The 18434-nt window shown below is 41.8% G+C and overlaps 1 protein-coding gene across 1 annotated transcript in view; it reads right to left on the bottom strand.

The window, feature by feature from the left end:
• The window catches only part of LOC137379809 (protein kinase C-binding protein NELL2-like), a 282199-nt gene that overhangs the window by 107035 nt on the left and 156730 nt on the right, over positions 1–18434 (bottom strand). The window contains exon 14 of the mRNA XM_068051187.1: positions 7007–7129. Within this exon, the coding sequence (XP_067907288.1) occupies positions 7007–7129 (123 nt within the window). The remainder of the gene's footprint in view (positions 1–7006; positions 7130–18434) is intronic.

Raw genomic sequence — 18434 nt, 5'->3', positions numbered from 1 at the left:
TTTTCCTACACAAAACTGGGTGAGCAAATGGGACAGGAAAGCTCGCCCATCTAGCTTGAACTTTCCTGTGTTAGGTACACATTGCAAGTAATGTCACTCTGTCACAGGTGATGATGTAAAACTGACCGTATAACATTTCAGTTTGAACGTCTATAGATTAGTTCTATTGAAACACACATTTGTCTTCACATTTGGAGTATTCTTCCCCCCCACCCCCCGCCCCCTTCTCAAAAGAGCTTACAAAATGATCGTACTGCTATTGCACTCGACTATTCATGCGTTTAGCAACTTTTTCAGGGAATAAACTGCATGTAGTTCTTCAATAGATATCCTTAATGGAATCGTGAACAGCAGATAGTCAATGACAGTGATCTGTGTGAGCAATCACTTTAACCAACTTTTCTATGTTAGTTTTAGCAAGACGCACACATGTGGAAAATTGACTCTGATGCACATTTTTATTTAATAAATTGTTTTGAACCTTGCTAACCTTTATTTTCACACACTGGATCCACTGTTTTTAGCAAGACTAAATAATCATAGTTGTGATAAAACATCTGAACTCTGAAACCCAGCTTCACACCGCACGGTCTTGAACCCAAGCAGCATGGGGTCAACATTTAACTTGCCAAAATCAGAAACTACGGGAAATCCCCAAAAGGTCAAAGGCACCTGATGAAGGGTCTCACCCGAAATGTATGTTTTTATTTCTTTTATATGCTGCCTGCCTCACTTTGTGTTTCTATTATTTTCTGTATTTATTTTTGATATAATAAGGTTACGTAGAAATATCTGAGTATTTTGACCCTCTTAGAATTTTAAATTTGTTTCTTGGGGATCAGAAAACAACCGAAGTTTGTTAAATGGGATTTTATATATAATTTGATCTGAGGTTGGTGGCTGTAGAGTGCAACATTGTCCTGTTGTCTGGCTGGGAATCCCAGTCAGGCTGCCTGAGTAGGACTGTATTGCCAGCTGCTAAATGTTTAAATGTTTTGAGAGCACCAGCTTTTACATTCTCTCTATATATAATTTTTTTTAAAGTTTGCTTCAATCTATATACTGCTCAGGAAATCCTACGGTTTACCTGAGCACTTATTAAATTCAGCTTCACACCACGCTGTCTTGAGTCCAGGCAGTGTCGGGTTGATATTTAACTTGCTAAAATTGCCATTAATTTGGTCGGTAGATGTATCGCCATGTTAATGCCGACACTCATAAACACCGATATTTGTACAAAGGCCTATTGTTGGGCGGCTATCCAGTTCAGTTGGTAGGCCCACTTTCATCCAGTAAGTGACAACATAACTATACCCTCAGTGAGACCATCCAAGAAACTGTCAGTATCGGTTTACAATTCTTAGGAGGAACAGAGGAGGGTCATTTTAACCTAACCCTCCTGGCTGGGAACTAACTGGATCAGATCAGCTAGTAGTTTACCACCATGTCCGACCTTTATTTTCCATTGACTTCAACAGAAAGTAAAATTGGGCTGAGTGTCAACTGGGCAGTTGATTTGATTCTATCATTTTCTAGCTGGGTGGGTTTCTTCTACATTCCTTCCAGAAGAATACCTTCATTAGCTCCCATAAGCTTATCTATTGAGGGATGAGGTTGAATGTGCAAGTAAAATTCTGTTGTATACATTTACTTTTTGAGTGTGGTCCAGAAAGAATGCAAAACCTTTTACTTTTTTTCTGTAAAAATCAGTTAATTATCACAGGATATGGGATAGGCATCAAACTGAGCCCTGATTTAAGCTCATAGTTTTGATAGTTTTATTTGTTTTGGTTCAATCTATTTTTTGATTAGGTAACAGAGTGCAGGCACAGAAAACCATTATAAGTGTAATGGCGTCTCATGGTTTTTAGGAGGAAAGCATATTCTCTGGAGTTTAAAAGAATGAGAGGCGATCTCATTGAAACATAAAAATTTAAAAGTGGCTGGATAGGGTAGACACAGAGATTGTTTCCGCAGGGCAGGGAATCTAAAACACAGGGGCACAGTTTCAGGATAAGCGGCCAATCCTTTAGGACTGAGATGAGGAGCAATTACTTCACTCAAAGGTTGTGAATCTTTGTAATTCTCTACCCCAGAGGGTTGTGAATGCTCCATCGTTGAATACATTTAAGGCTGGGATAGACAGATTTTGGACTCTCAGGGAATCAAGGGATATGAGGAATAGGCGGGAACGTGGAGTTGAAGCACAAGAGCAGCAACGGTGGTTTTGAATGGTGGAGCAGGCTCGACAGGCCATGTGCTCTTACTGCTCCTATTTCTTGTGTTCTTGTGTATCAAAGGAATTTGTGCTAGGTTACTTAGGAGCAAGACTGAAGTCATCATGAGTCTTAATACATCAATAACCATGGTTTAAACAAGGTGTCAGTTGTGGCTCTGTTGGTAGCACTCTCACCTCTGAGTCAGAAAGTTGTGGAATCAAGACCCACTCCAGGACCTCAGAAAAGCTGAAGGAGTGCTGCCCTGTCAGAGGTGCCGCCTTTTGGATGTAATGTTAAATTGAGGCCCTGTCTGCCTTCTCAGGTGGACGTAAAAGATCCTATTGCACTATTTTGAAGAAGAGCCGGGAAGGTAACACTGGTCAATATTTATCCCTCACTCAACCTCACAAAAACATATTATCTGGTCATCATCACATTGCTGTTTTGGAGTTTGCTGTGGCTGCTGCGTTTCCTGCATTATAACAGTGATTACACTTCAAAAGTACTGCATTGGCTGTCAAGTGCTTTGGACAATCCTGTAGTCATGAAAGGTGCTTTTTAAATGCAATCTTTCTTTATTTTATGGTTCATCGGGCAATGGTTAATTCTGCATTTGAACTTCTCATATTACAGTCAGATCTTGGTATGAAAATTACAATGTCTGCTTTTCACAAATGTTCAGCAGTGCTTTTTCTAAATGTACAATTTCAATCATTCCACACAAAAATTGTGCCTGTACTGTGTTTCCACATACTTGGATATAATGGTCATGGTAATTATTAAGCAGTACTGCTTACATGAGAAACTTACTTAAAGACTATTATTTATTAGATTTCAATACTTTTTGTTGTTGAAACCTTGCACGAATAGGGTTCCATCAGCAGCACCATAGCTATGGAAACCATAATAGCAAGATGTGAGAGATCTCTATAATAATCAAACTGAGTGTTGATTCTTGGAAACCGTTGTGAAGACTTTTAATATATTTGATAAACAGCTGCCTGTGGAAAACTGAAAATGCCAGTTTAGCTCCTAAAGCAATGAGCATAAAGCCCAGCATCTGTACAGTGCTGTTTCTATTTATAGCTGGTAAATGATGTGACTGTCACAAGCCATAGAACTCATGTTGGGGGGGGGGGGGGGCATTGGAGGTGGGGAGAGTATAAAATCAGGTGGGATGGTGCTGGTGGGAGGGGGGGGGGGGGGGGGTTTCCCGCCTCCATACCACCTCTGCCAAAATTTAGCCCTGGATGGGAAGGCCTGTGAGCGTCCTACCCGTCCCACCACCAATTGAGGCCCTTAACTGGGCAATTAACCCCCAATTAAAGGCCTCTTGCTGCCACAGCTGCAGTTAGCCATGTGGCAGGCGGCCCTGTTGCCTCATGGGAAGCATGGCATGAAGAACAGCTGCTTACCGGCTCCTGGCGGGGGATGGGGGAAGTTAGACACTCATTCAAAGGCACTTACTGCCTGAACGAGGGACCAGGTTTCGGGAAAGGGGTGGGGGGGCACCCACTGGGTGGGGGGGCACCCACTGAGGGCCACCCTCCCTCATAACTTCCACCTCGCAAGACCCCTCTTGCCCTGACCTATCTGAGGCCAGGTTCCAGCGATGCTCCTCGACCTCTGGTCGGTGCAGCTGCGGCAGCAACCATCGCCTCCGCAGTGGTGCTGCAGCTGCCGGCCTCTGATTGGCTGGCAGCTCTGCAAAGGCGGACTTCTGCCACGGGGTCCTTGATCCTGTGGAAGACCTGTCGCTGTCCACTTAAATTCCTGATTGGCACTAAATTCGGTGCACCTTCCGTAGAAGAGGGGATGCAGGAATCTCGGCATCAGTTCCTCCAGACGTCGAGACCCCTGCCACCAGATTAAAATCCCCCTGGGGTCCAAACCTCGGGGGTTCATTCAATTTTGAATACAATTTACAATCTGACTTGTATGATAAGATTTCTGTTCCATATGGGGGATGAAATTGGTCTACGCACAGCGCAAAACAGACTTATAGCGAATCGGAAGACAATTTTTCACCACGCCCGATCCTCTTTCCACTGAAGTTTGTGGACCCAGTAAAAACACTAAGACCTTAGTTGAGACACAGGGCCAGTCACATAACAATACACAGTTGAAACATAGGGGGGTTGGGTAAAAAGGAGAGCAGCACACAGATGGCCCAGGGAATGCAGACAGTCCAGAAAAATAGGCTGAAACAGGATGAGATGCTAGCAGACTCAGTGTCCTTGCACAAGCCAGACAAGGAGTTGCTATAAATACGAGATATGATTAGACATACGGTTAGACACCGGGGAAGTGTAAGAAATGCGAAGTGCTCTTACTAAACCAAATAAGGAATTATCATTATGTCATTATACAAACCCCTATGAGTAAGTAAGAGGGGTGGGTCTTGGAAACAAGATTTAACCCCTAGCTGAAACTTGGGATGGCACAAGAACCTGGGACCAACACTCGCAAGAAGCACCCTGAGTCTGGGACTCAGAGAACAAAGTGCAGCCACAAGTCCAAGACTGATCACCTCATGTCTTGACGGGTAGTATACTGTACAAGTTGTGAGTGCTTGCACTTGATGACAATGTGTAAGTAAACTTTTGAAATATTTTTCACCTGTCTGCTGTCGTGAATTCTTGAGTAAGTGCATCAGGTGGCAGGACTATATCTCCAACACAGAAGTCCTTGAGGCGGCCAACATCCCCAGCTTATACACACTACTGAGTCAGCGGCGCTTGAGATGGCTTGGCCATGTGAGCCGCATGGAAGATGGCAGGATCCCCAAAGACACATTGTACAGCGAGCTCGCCACTGGTATCAGACCCACCGGCCGTCCATGTCTCCGTTATAAAGACGTCTGCAAACGCGACATGAAATCGTGTGACATTGATCACAAGTCGTGGGAGTCAGTTGCCAGCATTCGCCAGAGCTGGCGGGCAGCCATAAAGACAGGGCTAAATTGTGGCGAGTCAAAGAGACTTAGTAGTTGGCAGGAAAAAAGACAGAGGCGCAAGGGGAGAGCCAACTGTGCAACAGCCCCAACAAACAAATTTCTCTGCAGCACCTGTGGAAGAGCCTGTCACTCCAGAATTGGCCTTTATAGCCACTCCAGGCGCTGCTTCACAAACCACTGACCACCTCCAGGCGCGTATCCATTGTCTCTCGAGATAAGGAGGCCCAAAAGAAGCATATTAGGCACATTCTTTGGAATAAGAATTGAATAGACAAAACAGGACAACAAGTTCCCACAACAATAGTTCAAACTCTTTTTGAAGACTTGTTTTTTAGTCTCTCTGTCACTTTTAAATGATTTGAAAATATAAATCTTGGCAACATTTTCAAGGCAATGGAAAATAACTGGCATAATGAAAGGTCAGCTGCCAATTTGCTATGAGTCCATTTTATGCTGCTGGTGTAGGCCAATTTCACCACCTTTGACCTTGTAACTTATAGCACTGGGCATTCCCAGGGTTAATATGATGAGTTTCAATTCAATGAAGCAGCTTTCCCTGCACCACTTATTTTCCCCATTTGAATGAGAAAGCCAAGATCATCTCCGTTCCAAAGCCATTTTTGGTGGTGTGTCATAGGCAATGGCCTGATCTTGACCAATGGGGGGAATCTTATGCTCTCCCCCGCCACCTTGCCTCCACCCAAATTAAGTCCAGGACGGGAAGGCCTGAAAAAGGCCTTCCCAACCCACCACCAATTTGGCTCTTAAGTGGGCGATTAATGCCCAATTAAGGTCCCCATGCCATGGCCGGAATTAGCCCAGCGGCAGGCAGGCCTGTCGCCAAGCGGGAGCACGCCAAGCAAACTCATGCGGGTCACTTGCTGACTCCGGTGGGGGGGGAGTGGTCCCTTGTCAAAGGCACTTAGTGCCCGAACAAGGGCCCCCACATCAGGGTGGCCCGCTGAGAGCCACCCCCTGCCCTTGCTACCAAACCCCCTACATCCCACTCCCCCATGAAACCCCTCCTGGCCTGACTTACCTGTAGCATGGGTCCCTCAGCAATCCATGGCTACCGGTGGATCCATTACCAGCAGCAGCCACCGCCTTCGTGGTGGTGCTGCTCAGTTAAAGAGCTGCCGGCCTCTGGCTTGCAGCTCTCAGCTGGCAGGACTTCCACTGCCAGGGTCCTTGATCCCAGGGAAGGCCCACCACGGCACTTTTGCCGGCAGTCAAGACCCCCTTCACCTAGATAAAATTCTGGCCAACGAGTGGCTTTGTGATAAGATGATTTAGCTGAACTATTTAGGGGACTGTTAAAAGTGTAGAATTATTTTGTTTTATTTTAGAAACTTGCACTTTCTGTGATTGCTACAGCAAAAGTATATTAATCTTAATCAGACCAAAATATACATACTGGAAGAATTTTAACTGCCCTACTCAGCAGGAATAGACAGGGCAAAGAGTTAATATGGAACAATTCCATTTCCCGTCAATTCAGATTTCAATGCCACCTATTTGCCTGCAGATTAAGTGGCCGCTAGACTTGCTGGGTGCTCATGAATTGATGAAAATCGGGAACCCGTAACATCAATACGATATTGATTACATTTTAACTTGGGCCTGAGATATGCCTTTGACATGTCTTTTTACCCCTGGAAGGAAGAATAGCCACATGCAAGGAACACAGTAACATGCTTTTATGTGCACTGCACTACAGTGCTTGGACAGTTTAGGAAAGAAAATTCATCAGACTTTTTTCCTTAAAGTCTCTGACACTTTAACACTATAGCTCAAACCAAAAATAGCTAATAAATATCTTGTCAGTACTTACCCTTACAATGAGTGCCATTGCCAGTATATCCCGGTTTGCAGATGCAGTTGTGGCCCCCGACAGTATTAAAACACAAAGCGTTCTCATCACAGCTGTGTTGTTTCGTGCTACATTCATCATGATCTGATGGGGAGAAAAGGAAAAATCATATGCACCATAATAAGCTCAATTAAGATTAAAGGATTACATTTCCAAAACTCTCATTAAAAAATCAAGACTGCATCTTAAAATTTTCCCTTTTACTTTGGCCACCCTAAAAACATACTGAAGAATTCCAAATATCAGCATAAGGAATCAATTGTGAAATATTCTGGTTTACCATGCACCCATCTGACATTTCTTAAGACAATTTTAAAAATCTGTATTATTTTGTGGGAAGATTTTTAATTTATATATCAAAAATAAAATAGCTGGGCGCCCATGAGCTTATTCACTAGTGGTGTCGGGTATAAAGAACCACTGTAATGTTTAGCTGTTGACCTGACCTGTCCCTTTTAAGGTCACTGTGAATGTACTCCATGTGGGAATGTAGTCTTGAGGTTGATCAGAGATTAGTTACTGTAGATGAAAGTTTCTCTAGATTGTCAGATCTTCTCCTTGTTACTTTAAACTTCCATGGTAAGAAATTGTTCAGTTGTGATCTGTTAGTATTTTCAACAAGGTGCGATATTGGGTGCATGGTGGACACTCAAAACTTTCATATAAATAGATAATCTCTGGCAGAAGCAGATACTTTACAGTAGATCCTATGAAGTTTCAAAATGTTCATGGCTGCTGAACACAATGAACCCTATTATTTAAATGACCTTTTTTTTGCTTTTGGTTCTCAGGATGTGGGGTTACCTTTATTGCACGAACTGCTATAACAACTGAGTGACTTGCTAGGTTACATTAGAGGGCACTAACAGTTAACCATATCAAGTGGATAAGAGACACATCTAAGTCAGGTTAGGCTGGATTGAAAGATCCTCTGCCCTGAAGAACTTTTAATGAACCAGTTGGGCTTTTATGACAATCTGACAACACTTTTTAGTGTTAGCCTAAAAATTACTACAGTTGTTGAATTCAATTTACAACTGGGTGTGAGGAGCTTGAATGACTTTTATTCTGTTTTTCTTGGAATCTATATTGGATGTGTCTGGTCTGGATCCCCACGTGCGACATTATGAGAAGTGAACCCAGGTGATAATTTTATGTCACACAGCATGTCTGAGCTGCAAGTACTGCACTATCTATAAGCGTAGATTATTTATTTAATCCTTAAATAAATGTTATTATTCACACACATATATATAACTCTGCCAATCCTAATTGGTCTGACCTTTATTTCCTCGCATGTTTTAATAACACAGTGACATTATGGAATCAAGAGTAGTTGTAGAAAGATAAAGCTAGGTACCATCCGCACATGAAAGCTGACTCCCTCCCTCCTCCACCACACCACCCCCACACCCCTCCCCCAAACCTCACACAATGCTTGCAAACAATGTCATTGAAGGGCAGCATATCAGTGGAAGAGGTGAGGACTATAGATGGAATCTTAGGGCACACTGGAGTTGAAAGTCAGGCACAAAAGGACACACCACTCCCAGAAATGTGGTGGCTATATTAGACTGAAACCAAGAACAGAGTGTCGCTGAGGTGGACCACAGAAAAGGAGGACGGTGGAGTCAACTATGCCACAAGTCACTCTACATGCTATTACTGATTTTTACCAGGATGCAATGCTGTGGACAAGACAGAAACCAGGCTAAAGGGATTCTAACTAAAGAGGTAGGCATGGAGTACGGTTGTGATGATGCATTCCAGAACCATACAAAAGCAAAAAGGTTGGAAACGAGGCAGTACGTAGGCAGTATATAAAGACTGAAGGAGGACTTTTTAAGGAGGGGGAAATTACAGCAATTTTGTTATTATATATATATATATATATATATATATATATATATATATATATTCAGAAATTTCATATTGCTCAGTAAACAAACTAAATTAAATAATATTTTACAGTGTTTAAGCATAATTTGTCCTGTGAATTCCAGAAAGTATGAATTATACACAATTGAAGCTAATATTTTATTGTTTGGTTCTGGAGTTTAAAAGTCACAGGTGATTAGATATTATGATTTTTCACCTAAGAAATATAAAGCATTTACATCGTACTATTAAATGATACAAAGATTGCAAGGGCCAAGGTCAATGTGATCGATTTGATCTTGTATTCACTTTTCAGTCACTTGCCTCTTTTTTTATGCTGAGCGATCGTCATACTTTAGAAAATAATTCAGCGTCTTTTTGAACATTTGGAATATAACAATCAGTGTTTAAAAACCAAACCATTACCGCCCAATATCAGTCATATTTCATTATAATACTGTTACTCCAGTGCCAGAAATGAAAATATATGCTATCTGCTTGTCAAAACATGTTATGAAATTGAAGATTGAAACTCTGACAACCCATTCTCAAAATAGGACAGATAATAAAGCCCAGAAGGAACAGAGCCTTGTCAAATAATATAACCTGGAACAAAGAGGAATTTCCTTTTATTAATTTTCTACTTTCTATTCCAATTAATCCAAAGTTACTTTACAACAACCTTCTCAACAATAACAAGAACTTGCATTTATATAGCTTCTTCAATGTAGTAAAGCATGCCAAGGTAGAAGAGTATTATCAAACAAAATGTGACACCAAGCCATATAAGAAGGTATTAGGACAGCTGACCGAAAGCTTGGCCAAAGAGGTAAGTTTAAGGATTGTCTTAAATGAGGAGAGAGAAGTGGAGAGGCAGAGAGGTTTAGGGAGGTAGTTTCAAAGCGTAGGACTGAAGGCACGGCCGCCAATGGTAGAGTGATTAAAAACGGGGATGCCTAAGAGAGTTGTAGGGCTGGAGGAGGTCATAGAGTCATTTACGGCACAGAAGGAGGCCATTTGGCCCTTTGAGTCCATGCCAGCCCTCCATGGAGCTATGCAGTTAGTTCCACTCCCTGGCTCGATCCCCATAGCCCTGTACGTTTATTTCTCTCAGGTGGCCATACATCTTCCTCTTGAAGTCATTGATTGTCTTTGCTTCCACCACCCTTGTGGGCAGCAAGTTCCAGGTCATTACTATCCGCTGCATAAAAGGTGCATCCTTATATTCCCCTTGCATCTTTTGCCCAAAACTTTCAATCTGTGTCCTCTAGTCCTTGTACCATTTTTTAATGGGGTCATCGGAGTGGTTTTTTTTCTGTTGTTTAAAAAACTAAGGGGGTCTATGTGCCTTTAAGACTGAAAGAAGTTTTTATATTCTCTGAGAACAGTGTGTGCAAGCTGCAAGCCTGTTCCTAAGCAACAGCAAGAGAGATGCGATCACATGCCGTATTGCATCAGTCTGACTGTGTGTAAAGACTGGCTAGAACCGGTTTGATCTGCCAGACCAGCGAAGCGTCCTCTCCTTGAAGGAAGGATTTGTCTTTCTCTCAGCATAATATCTACATTGACCTACAGGCTATGTTTCGCCTAAAGAGGAAAAGGCCACTGGAAAGGAATCTTTGCATTGTTGGAGGTAGCAAATTCCTTTTTACTTCCAGTATCTAAAATGTCTCTGCCTCAGGAATGATTTTCTGTTGACTTTTGTGTTTCTGGGAGCTCTGGAAACTCAGCAAAGTTTCTACTGATAGACTGCTAATTCAAAATCTAAATAGAACTGTTGTTATACTCCTTGTTGAAAGAGCTGTGTGATGCCTGCTGCAGCTGAAGTGCCATGAATGCCTATCCATTACAGATTGTTCATCAAATTCGCCTGAAGACTTCGAGCGGCATCTGACTATTCGGCTCTGGGACACCTCACCACTCCAGGAAGGCTACCCACCAAGACTTACAACTCAGTTGATTTACTATTCCGAAGAAACAGCTCTAATTTAAAACTGGTTAACTGTTGGTTTTTGAATGTATGTGTGTGTGCATGAGAGTTAGGAGGAATAATAAGTTATAAAGTCTTTTCAGACATAGATTTATCTCAGTATTTTTTAAGATTTAATTAATTTGTTGTTGTTTAAAGATACCTGGTTTGGTATGTTTTATTCTGGGAGTTAATAAAGTGTTTAATTTGGCTAATTTCCAGTAGGTGGGAAACTTTAATAACATGCTGTGACCTGTGGAGTAATGGGACTGAATTAACAGTGTATTACTCCTGCCTCGGTCGTAACAATGGGTACAACTTTTCCTTGTCTAACTTATCTAAGCCTGTCATAATCTTGTATACTTCTATTAAATCTCTCCTCAATCTCCTTTGTTCGAAGGAGAACAAACCCAGCTTTTCCAACTTAACCTTGTAATTAAAATCGTCCATCCCTGGAACCAGTCTCCTCTGCACCCTCTCAAGGACCTTCACATCCTTCCTGAAGTGTGGTGACCAGAACTGGATGCAATACTCCAGTTGGGGCCAAGCCAGAGCTTTATAAAGTTCCAGCAATAACTTCCCTGCTTTTGTACTCAATGCCACTATTTATGAAGCCCAAGATCTTATATGCTTTACTCACCACACTCTCAATATGTTCTGCCACCTTCAAAGATCTATGCACATGCACCCCCAAGTCCCTGTGTTCCTGCACACTCTTTGGAACTGTGCCATTAAGTATATATTGCCTCTCCCTATTCCTTCTGTCAAAATGCATCACTTCACACTTGTGAGTATTAAATTCCATCTGTCACCTCTCTGCCTATTCTGCTAGCCTATCTATGTCCTGTTGCAGGCAATTCATATCATCCTCACTGTTTGCCACACCTCCAAGTTTGGTGTCGTCAACAAATTACAGAGATAGGGAGGGGTGAGTTCTATCAGAGCTCACAGACATCAGAGAAACATTAAAAAAGAAAAACATGTATTTTGACAGCATAAAAATGTGCGGTGTAATGAATTTGCAGTCTTGCATTTGACTGTACCTTAGTGCAGCAGCCAGACTTATAGATTTGACCTGTGCTCAAAGCCTTGAGGCTACCTATTTTCAGTTACAACCTACTATACTCCCAGATGTCAGTTGTTAACCAACAAAATGTGAAAGATGCAAATCACAGAATGTTTTTATAAAAAATTACAGTTCTGAGTCTACTGGAGGATTATGAAGTGCAGTACACCAAATCTTGATAGATTATATAGTGTGCTGATCTGGTATGACTAATCTATGCCTTCTCCTCCAGTTTTTATTAAAAAATATAGGAAACAAAGATAAGCAGTGCAAAGCACCATCTAACTGTAAAATGCATTCTTTCTAAAAAGCAGAAAAATAAATGTCTGTAAGACAGCATAAGAGTTACAAGTAAAACCAGATGGACAGAAAGTTGTCAGCACAATAATAGGGTTGAGAAGACATCTGAATTTTATAGACACCAGTTTTGGATAGTGGAAATTGTCCAGTATCTACAAAGAGCCTTCTGGCAACTAACGCCTAGTAGGCTGGGGATCATGCTGATAACAGCCAGCTTCACCTGACAAAAAATCTTTCGTGTTTTCAAAAAAACCAAAAGCTTGCCTTTTTCTGAGCGGTCCCTTTAAGGATTGTGAGTTAGGTCACTCATCACCTGGTATAAATGGGGCTAGCTTGCATGGTACAGGCCCCACCCACCCATGCATTAAAACTGGAATTGGGGTCCTACAACTGGCGTAGGACCCTGATTAGCTGCCTTGTTTTTGGGCAGGAATGTTGGCCAGGTGCCTATTTAACGGCCTGCCTGAAAATTGAATCAGGCAAGCCAAAGGAGTGTCCAAGGTGCCCACCAGATTTTCAAGCAAATAATGGGTGGCCAGCTATTGAAAATTAACTGACATTATTTTAATTGTTTTAAATCTTCCTATTCTTATACTTTTTACTTTTTCATTCAATTTAATGTTTTAATGCATTGTTCTCTGCTGCTTTATATTGTCAGTTTTTCACTTCAAATATTTTCTTTCCAAATCTTCTCAGAATTTTCTTGATACAGCATGCTGCACTGTCACCTTTTTAATCTGCCCTTTTGTAGTTATTTGATTCTAGTGCTTGTGTTTTCTCTAACCAATTCTTCTTCTCACATAATTTTGATTTGAAACTCACTACAAAAGCTCCCACTGGTTGCACAAGGTACATTGTCTTCCAAGAAATACATTTACTCACAACCAACATGACTGACAGCTGCAGCAGGCTACCCTAAACCCCTAAAATATAACCTGCCTAATAACAGATACAGATAAAATATTTTCTCATCAAAGCAAGCATTCGCTGAAGTTACAAATACTTTGCAAACAATAGAGATGCTGGTTTAGTTGAAAAATATTTAATGAGTTGTGCTTAAATTTTAAGATCTGAAAATGTATCACTGTGGCATTTAATTAATTAGCTTAAATCTCTTTGATTGAAGGGTAGAGGTAACCAAGTAAAATTAATGAGGCCGTGTGCTATTTAGAAATTTAAGGCCAGAAATTGGCTCGCAAAGCCTTGTGCCAGAATCAATATGCCCACGGCACACCTGATATTCCTGCTTCTGGCTCCACACACAGGTGAGTTTTTTTTAAACTTAGCTTTTTGGTGGTTGCTGCATTGGTCCCTTTTACAGACTGCTTGTTAGGCTGTCCGCAAACTACACTTTCCTAAACACAGCCGACCTTATGCAGCTACATTCAGGACAGCCCTGGGCGACGCAGTGGTTAGCACCGCAGCCTCACAGCTCCAGGGACCCGGGCTCGATTCTGGGTACTGCCTGTGCGGAGTTTGCAAGTTCTCCCTGTGACCGCGTGGGTTTTCGCCGGGTGCTCCGGTTTCCTCCCACTGCCAAAGACTTGCAGGTGATAGGTAAATTGGCTGTTGTAAATTGCCCCTTGTGTAGGTAGGTGGTAGGGAATATGGGATTGCTGTAGGGTTAGTATAAATGGGTGGTTGTTTGTGGTTGGCACAGACTCGGTGAGTCGAAAGGGCCTGTTTCAGTGCTGTATCTCTAAAAAAAAAATAAAAACCCAGTTTTGCAAAGCGGTCCTCAAACAGGTGGTAGACGCCGCCATTGAATTTACTTCTGTTCCAGCAGCATGCCCTGGACTCCTCATTTTCTGCGGGTCTCTGGCCCATGAGTGCACATAACCCATCCACCACATTGGATGTTTAGGTGCCCATTTTGTACCTGAAAAGCAGCAATAAACTTCTAGACCTTGCTTTACTAGATCATGTGTCCTAAGTGATGAAGGGTTAATTTTTGTGGAGAAAGAACAAAATCCAAGCTTTCTACCAGTCACATGAAATTATTTTTCTTTTAATCAGATTAACATTTATTTAGGTAATTTTTTTACATTTCAGAAACTCATTTTGCTGCACGTATCTTTTTTTTCTCAAAGTGAGTGAGACCTCATGCAATTCCTAAAGCTCTGGCACCTCAAAGCTAACAGTGTGTGACAGTTGAAATGTCCTGCGTTAGTCACATTCAGTGGGCTGTGACAAGGTAAATGACACCAATTACCTGACATAATTACTGCCTCTGACAGTATCTTCCCCCCCAGTGATTGTTTGATGAGTTTTGCAATGCCTGCGTTGTCAATCCCATTTCATCTGAGGGTCTCTACTGCTGTCAGCAGTCCTCTCACAGACATTGATTAACTGTTGCTGTTACAGCAGCCTGCTCTCAATATCACAAACTGATCAGTCAATTCAGTTAGTTCCAGAAGAAACTAAATATTTATAGCAATATTCTGTTGATATCTTAAAGTGACAGTTGAGCATAGCATTAGAAATGAGGGGAAAAAGCAATTCTCCATCCTAAATCAGTCCAACATTCAGATATTGAGAGAAACCATTTTAGAAATGACTTGTCCCTTGAAAACAATTCTTCTGCACATGTGCAGAAGGACAATTACAAAGTTTGCACCATCTGTGCACATTTGTGCATAATTGGATTCTGACTAAAATGTAAAAGAAAGTGTTTCTTTTCAAGGTCATTACCTCAGCCATTCTTCCACCTGCAGCATATGTTCGAAATTGATAACCACCTACATCTCAGCCAGCAGCTTGCCAAATTAATGACAACTTTCTTCCCATGACAAAAACCTTTCTGCTAGATATATTTGGAATTATATAATTAAAGGCCCTGGAAATCCATGGGCAGGGAATGTGGTGGGTCCCATCACCACTGCCAGTTTCCTGGGGCATCTGTTTGGAATGGAAGCTCTGTTCAAACTAGTTATTTGTTGCATTTAAACAAAAATACCTAAATTGGTGACTTATATCACTGTTTTAAAAATAAGTAATTCATTAAAATGTGTAATATTTTAAGGTGCATCATATATATTACAACTACTGTGGAATGAGGAGTCATTACTAATGGAAGTACTTTAAAACAATGTCTATGGATAAAAATAATAAAAGTGGATACTGCCTCATTTCTACAAACAATACTTAGTAACAAGGCCTGAAGCTCAGTTCAGTAGACTTACTGACCTTTGGCAGCTGCCATTTTGATAGGGGCCTTCCCTTAGGTGACTGGAGCACCTGCCTGTTTCTGACAGCAGGCCTCTTTAATTTGCAGGTCAGACTCCTGCAATGAAGTTAAGGTGCTGATTGCAATTTTCAGGGACATCAGGGCGACTTTGCTCTGCACAAGCTACGCCCATGTGTCCAGGCATTCAGGAGCCTACCCAGTTGTTCTCTGAGGTAATGCCCGAGGTGAGGCCGGTCCTGAAGCAAGCCAGAAAGATTACTGAGTTATTAATCTGTGGAGCCAACAGTGCTCCTTGGTCCTGCTGGCCCCACACGAATACTGAGCTGAGCTCACCCACTTCTCCCCATTCACCACCTCTTCTACGTCCCATCTGCTGGCCAACATAGCATATGAGCCACCCGATATTGGCCCGAAGACAGCGAACTCCACTGGGATATCCCGTCAGGGTGCGTAACTCTCCAGTGAAATTTAATGAAGCCCAAGCTCAGAATGGCTTGCGACTCCTCACCCATTTGACAGCAGTGGGGTGTCAGTTGACGCATTTCCCAATCAGCTATCCAAGAGTAAAGATCACACCCCCCCCACACCTACCTCAAAATACTTTGCACAAGGAATTGCTTTTATAGCGCAGGAGCCATTGTATGTGCACAAGGAATTGTGTTCTGGTGGAATTTTTGCAATCATTTTTCACTGTACAATTCACTTCTAACTGTATTTTGTAAACCATTTTTCAATATTATTCCTTTTCTACGTTTTGTGCCAAAGGGCAAACAAGAGCTCTCCTGACAGTGTTTTGAGCATGAGAGAAACCCAGTACGATGCACCACATCTCACTGTTCATTACATCTCTGCTGATCAAAAAAAATGGATGCCACACTTTGTAAAAGGGAAAGTAAATTATGTTGGATGGTTATTTATTTACAGACTGCGTTTTTATGACAGTTCCATAATAGGCAGACTCAAAACTGACTTTCAATTAGCAATTAAACTGTAATATGTCCAAATTCTGAAAAGACAATATTTTGACAGAAATATAGAATAATGAAATATCCTACAGGACCACAGACGAAAATATTAATTGGAGAAATGTTGTATCAATGACCCTACAAGCTGTTGTTATTTTTAGCCAGACCTGGCAGGCATGTTTTATGCTTATAATAATCAAACGGATTTTTGCACCCCTAATCAGATGGAAGGATGAAAACAATGTTTTCCAACTGAACTGTTAAAGTATCTGTAATAACTTCCAGGCAACTTCTAATTTCCCTGGAGTGTGTGGTATTATTAACTGAGCACTAGGCCGTGAGCAACCCCAGGAGTGGAGCCAGTGAACCCTGTGGTTCCAATTTAGCAGAGCAGGGTGGTGAATAAATATTTGACATAAATGGTGCATTCCCTTGGCGTCTAGCTGATGCTTTTGCTCTGGAAGACACAAGGTAAATGTTATTTCGTTTTTAAGCTTCACCAGTTTTAAAAATGTGGTCATCAAATTATTATCCTAAAGGCCACCTCAGTCACATGCAAGCAGTGACGTTCATTCTCACTGCATTATTCCTAATCTCTTTCACTCCAACTTTTTTGGGGCTGCTCTTTCAATGGAGAGAAGTAACATGGCTACATGGCCACCTTTTGATAATTGCTGCTGCAAGAGAAACTTGGGCTGCAGTTGCCCATCGTTATTTTAGTGTCAGCCTTCTGTCAGTGCTTTTGAGTCAGAGGATCCTATTCTCCTATCCTATTTGAGTCAGAGGATCCTATTCTCCTATCCTATTTGAGTCAGAGGTTCGGGTCCTATTCCAGAGACTTGAGCATGAAATCTAGTCAAGAAAATTACAATCACCAGGGAAGTGGTACTGAGCAAATTGTTGGAGCTGTGAGCTGACAAGTCTCCGGGTCCTGATGGACTTCATCCTAGGGTCCTAAAAGAAGTGGCTAGTGAGATAGTTGAGGCATTGGTTTTAATTTTCCAAAATTCCCTAAATTCGGGGAAGGTTCCATTAGCTTGGAAAATAGCAAATGTAACTCCTTTATTTAAAAAGGGAGGAAGACAGAAAGCAGGAAACTACAGGCCAGTTAGCTTAACATCTGTCTTGGGGAACATGTTAGAAGCTATTATTAAAGACGTTATAGCAGGGCACTTAGAAAAATTCAAGATAATCAGGCAGAGTCAACATGGTTTTGTGAAAGGGAAATCATGTTTAACCAACTTATTGGAGTTCTTTGAAAAAGTAACATGTCCTGTGGATAATGGGGAACCGGTGGATGTATTGTACTTAGATTTCCAGAAGGCATTTGATAAGGTGCCACATCAAAGGTTATTGCAGAAAATAAAAGCTCGTGGTAATGCAATTTCACTAGAGAGGGTACAGAGGAGTTTTACGAGGATGTTGCCAGGACTGGGAAAATGCAGCTATGAGGAAAGATTGGATAGGCTTTGGTTGTTCTCCTTGAAACAGAGAAGGCTGAGGGGAGATCTGATTGAAATGCACAAAATTTTGAGGGGCCTGAATAGAGTGGAGGTGAAGGGTCTATTCACCTTAGTAGAGAGGTCAGTGACGAGGGGGCATAGATTTAAAGTGATTGGTAGAAACATTAGAGGGGAGATGATGAAAAACATTTTCACCCAGAGGATGGTGGTGGTCTGGAACTCACTGCCTGAAAGGGTAGTTGAGGCAGAGACCCTCAACTCATTCAAAAGGAATCTGGATATGCATCTCAAGTGCCATAAGTTGCAGGGCTACAAACCAAATGCTGGAAGGTGGGATTAGAATAGGTAGATCGTTTTTCAGCCGGCACAGACACGATGGGCCAAGTGGCCTCTTTCTGTGCCTTAAACTTCCTCAGATTCTATGATTCTGTGATGTAATGAATAATATATTGGCATGGAGAGAAGATTGGCTAGCTAACAGGTAACAGAGAGTAGGCATAAATGGGTCATTTTCTGGTTGTCAAGATGTATACAGTGGTGTGCTTGGGCCTCAACTTTTTA

Source organism: Heterodontus francisci, chromosome 18, assembly GCF_036365525.1.
Source record: "Heterodontus francisci isolate sHetFra1 chromosome 18, sHetFra1.hap1, whole genome shotgun sequence".
Lineage (NCBI taxonomy): Eukaryota > Metazoa > Chordata > Chondrichthyes > Heterodontiformes > Heterodontidae > Heterodontus > Heterodontus francisci.
The sequence above is the reverse complement of the archived record's forward strand: the minus strand, read 5'-3'. Positions and strand labels throughout refer to the sequence as shown.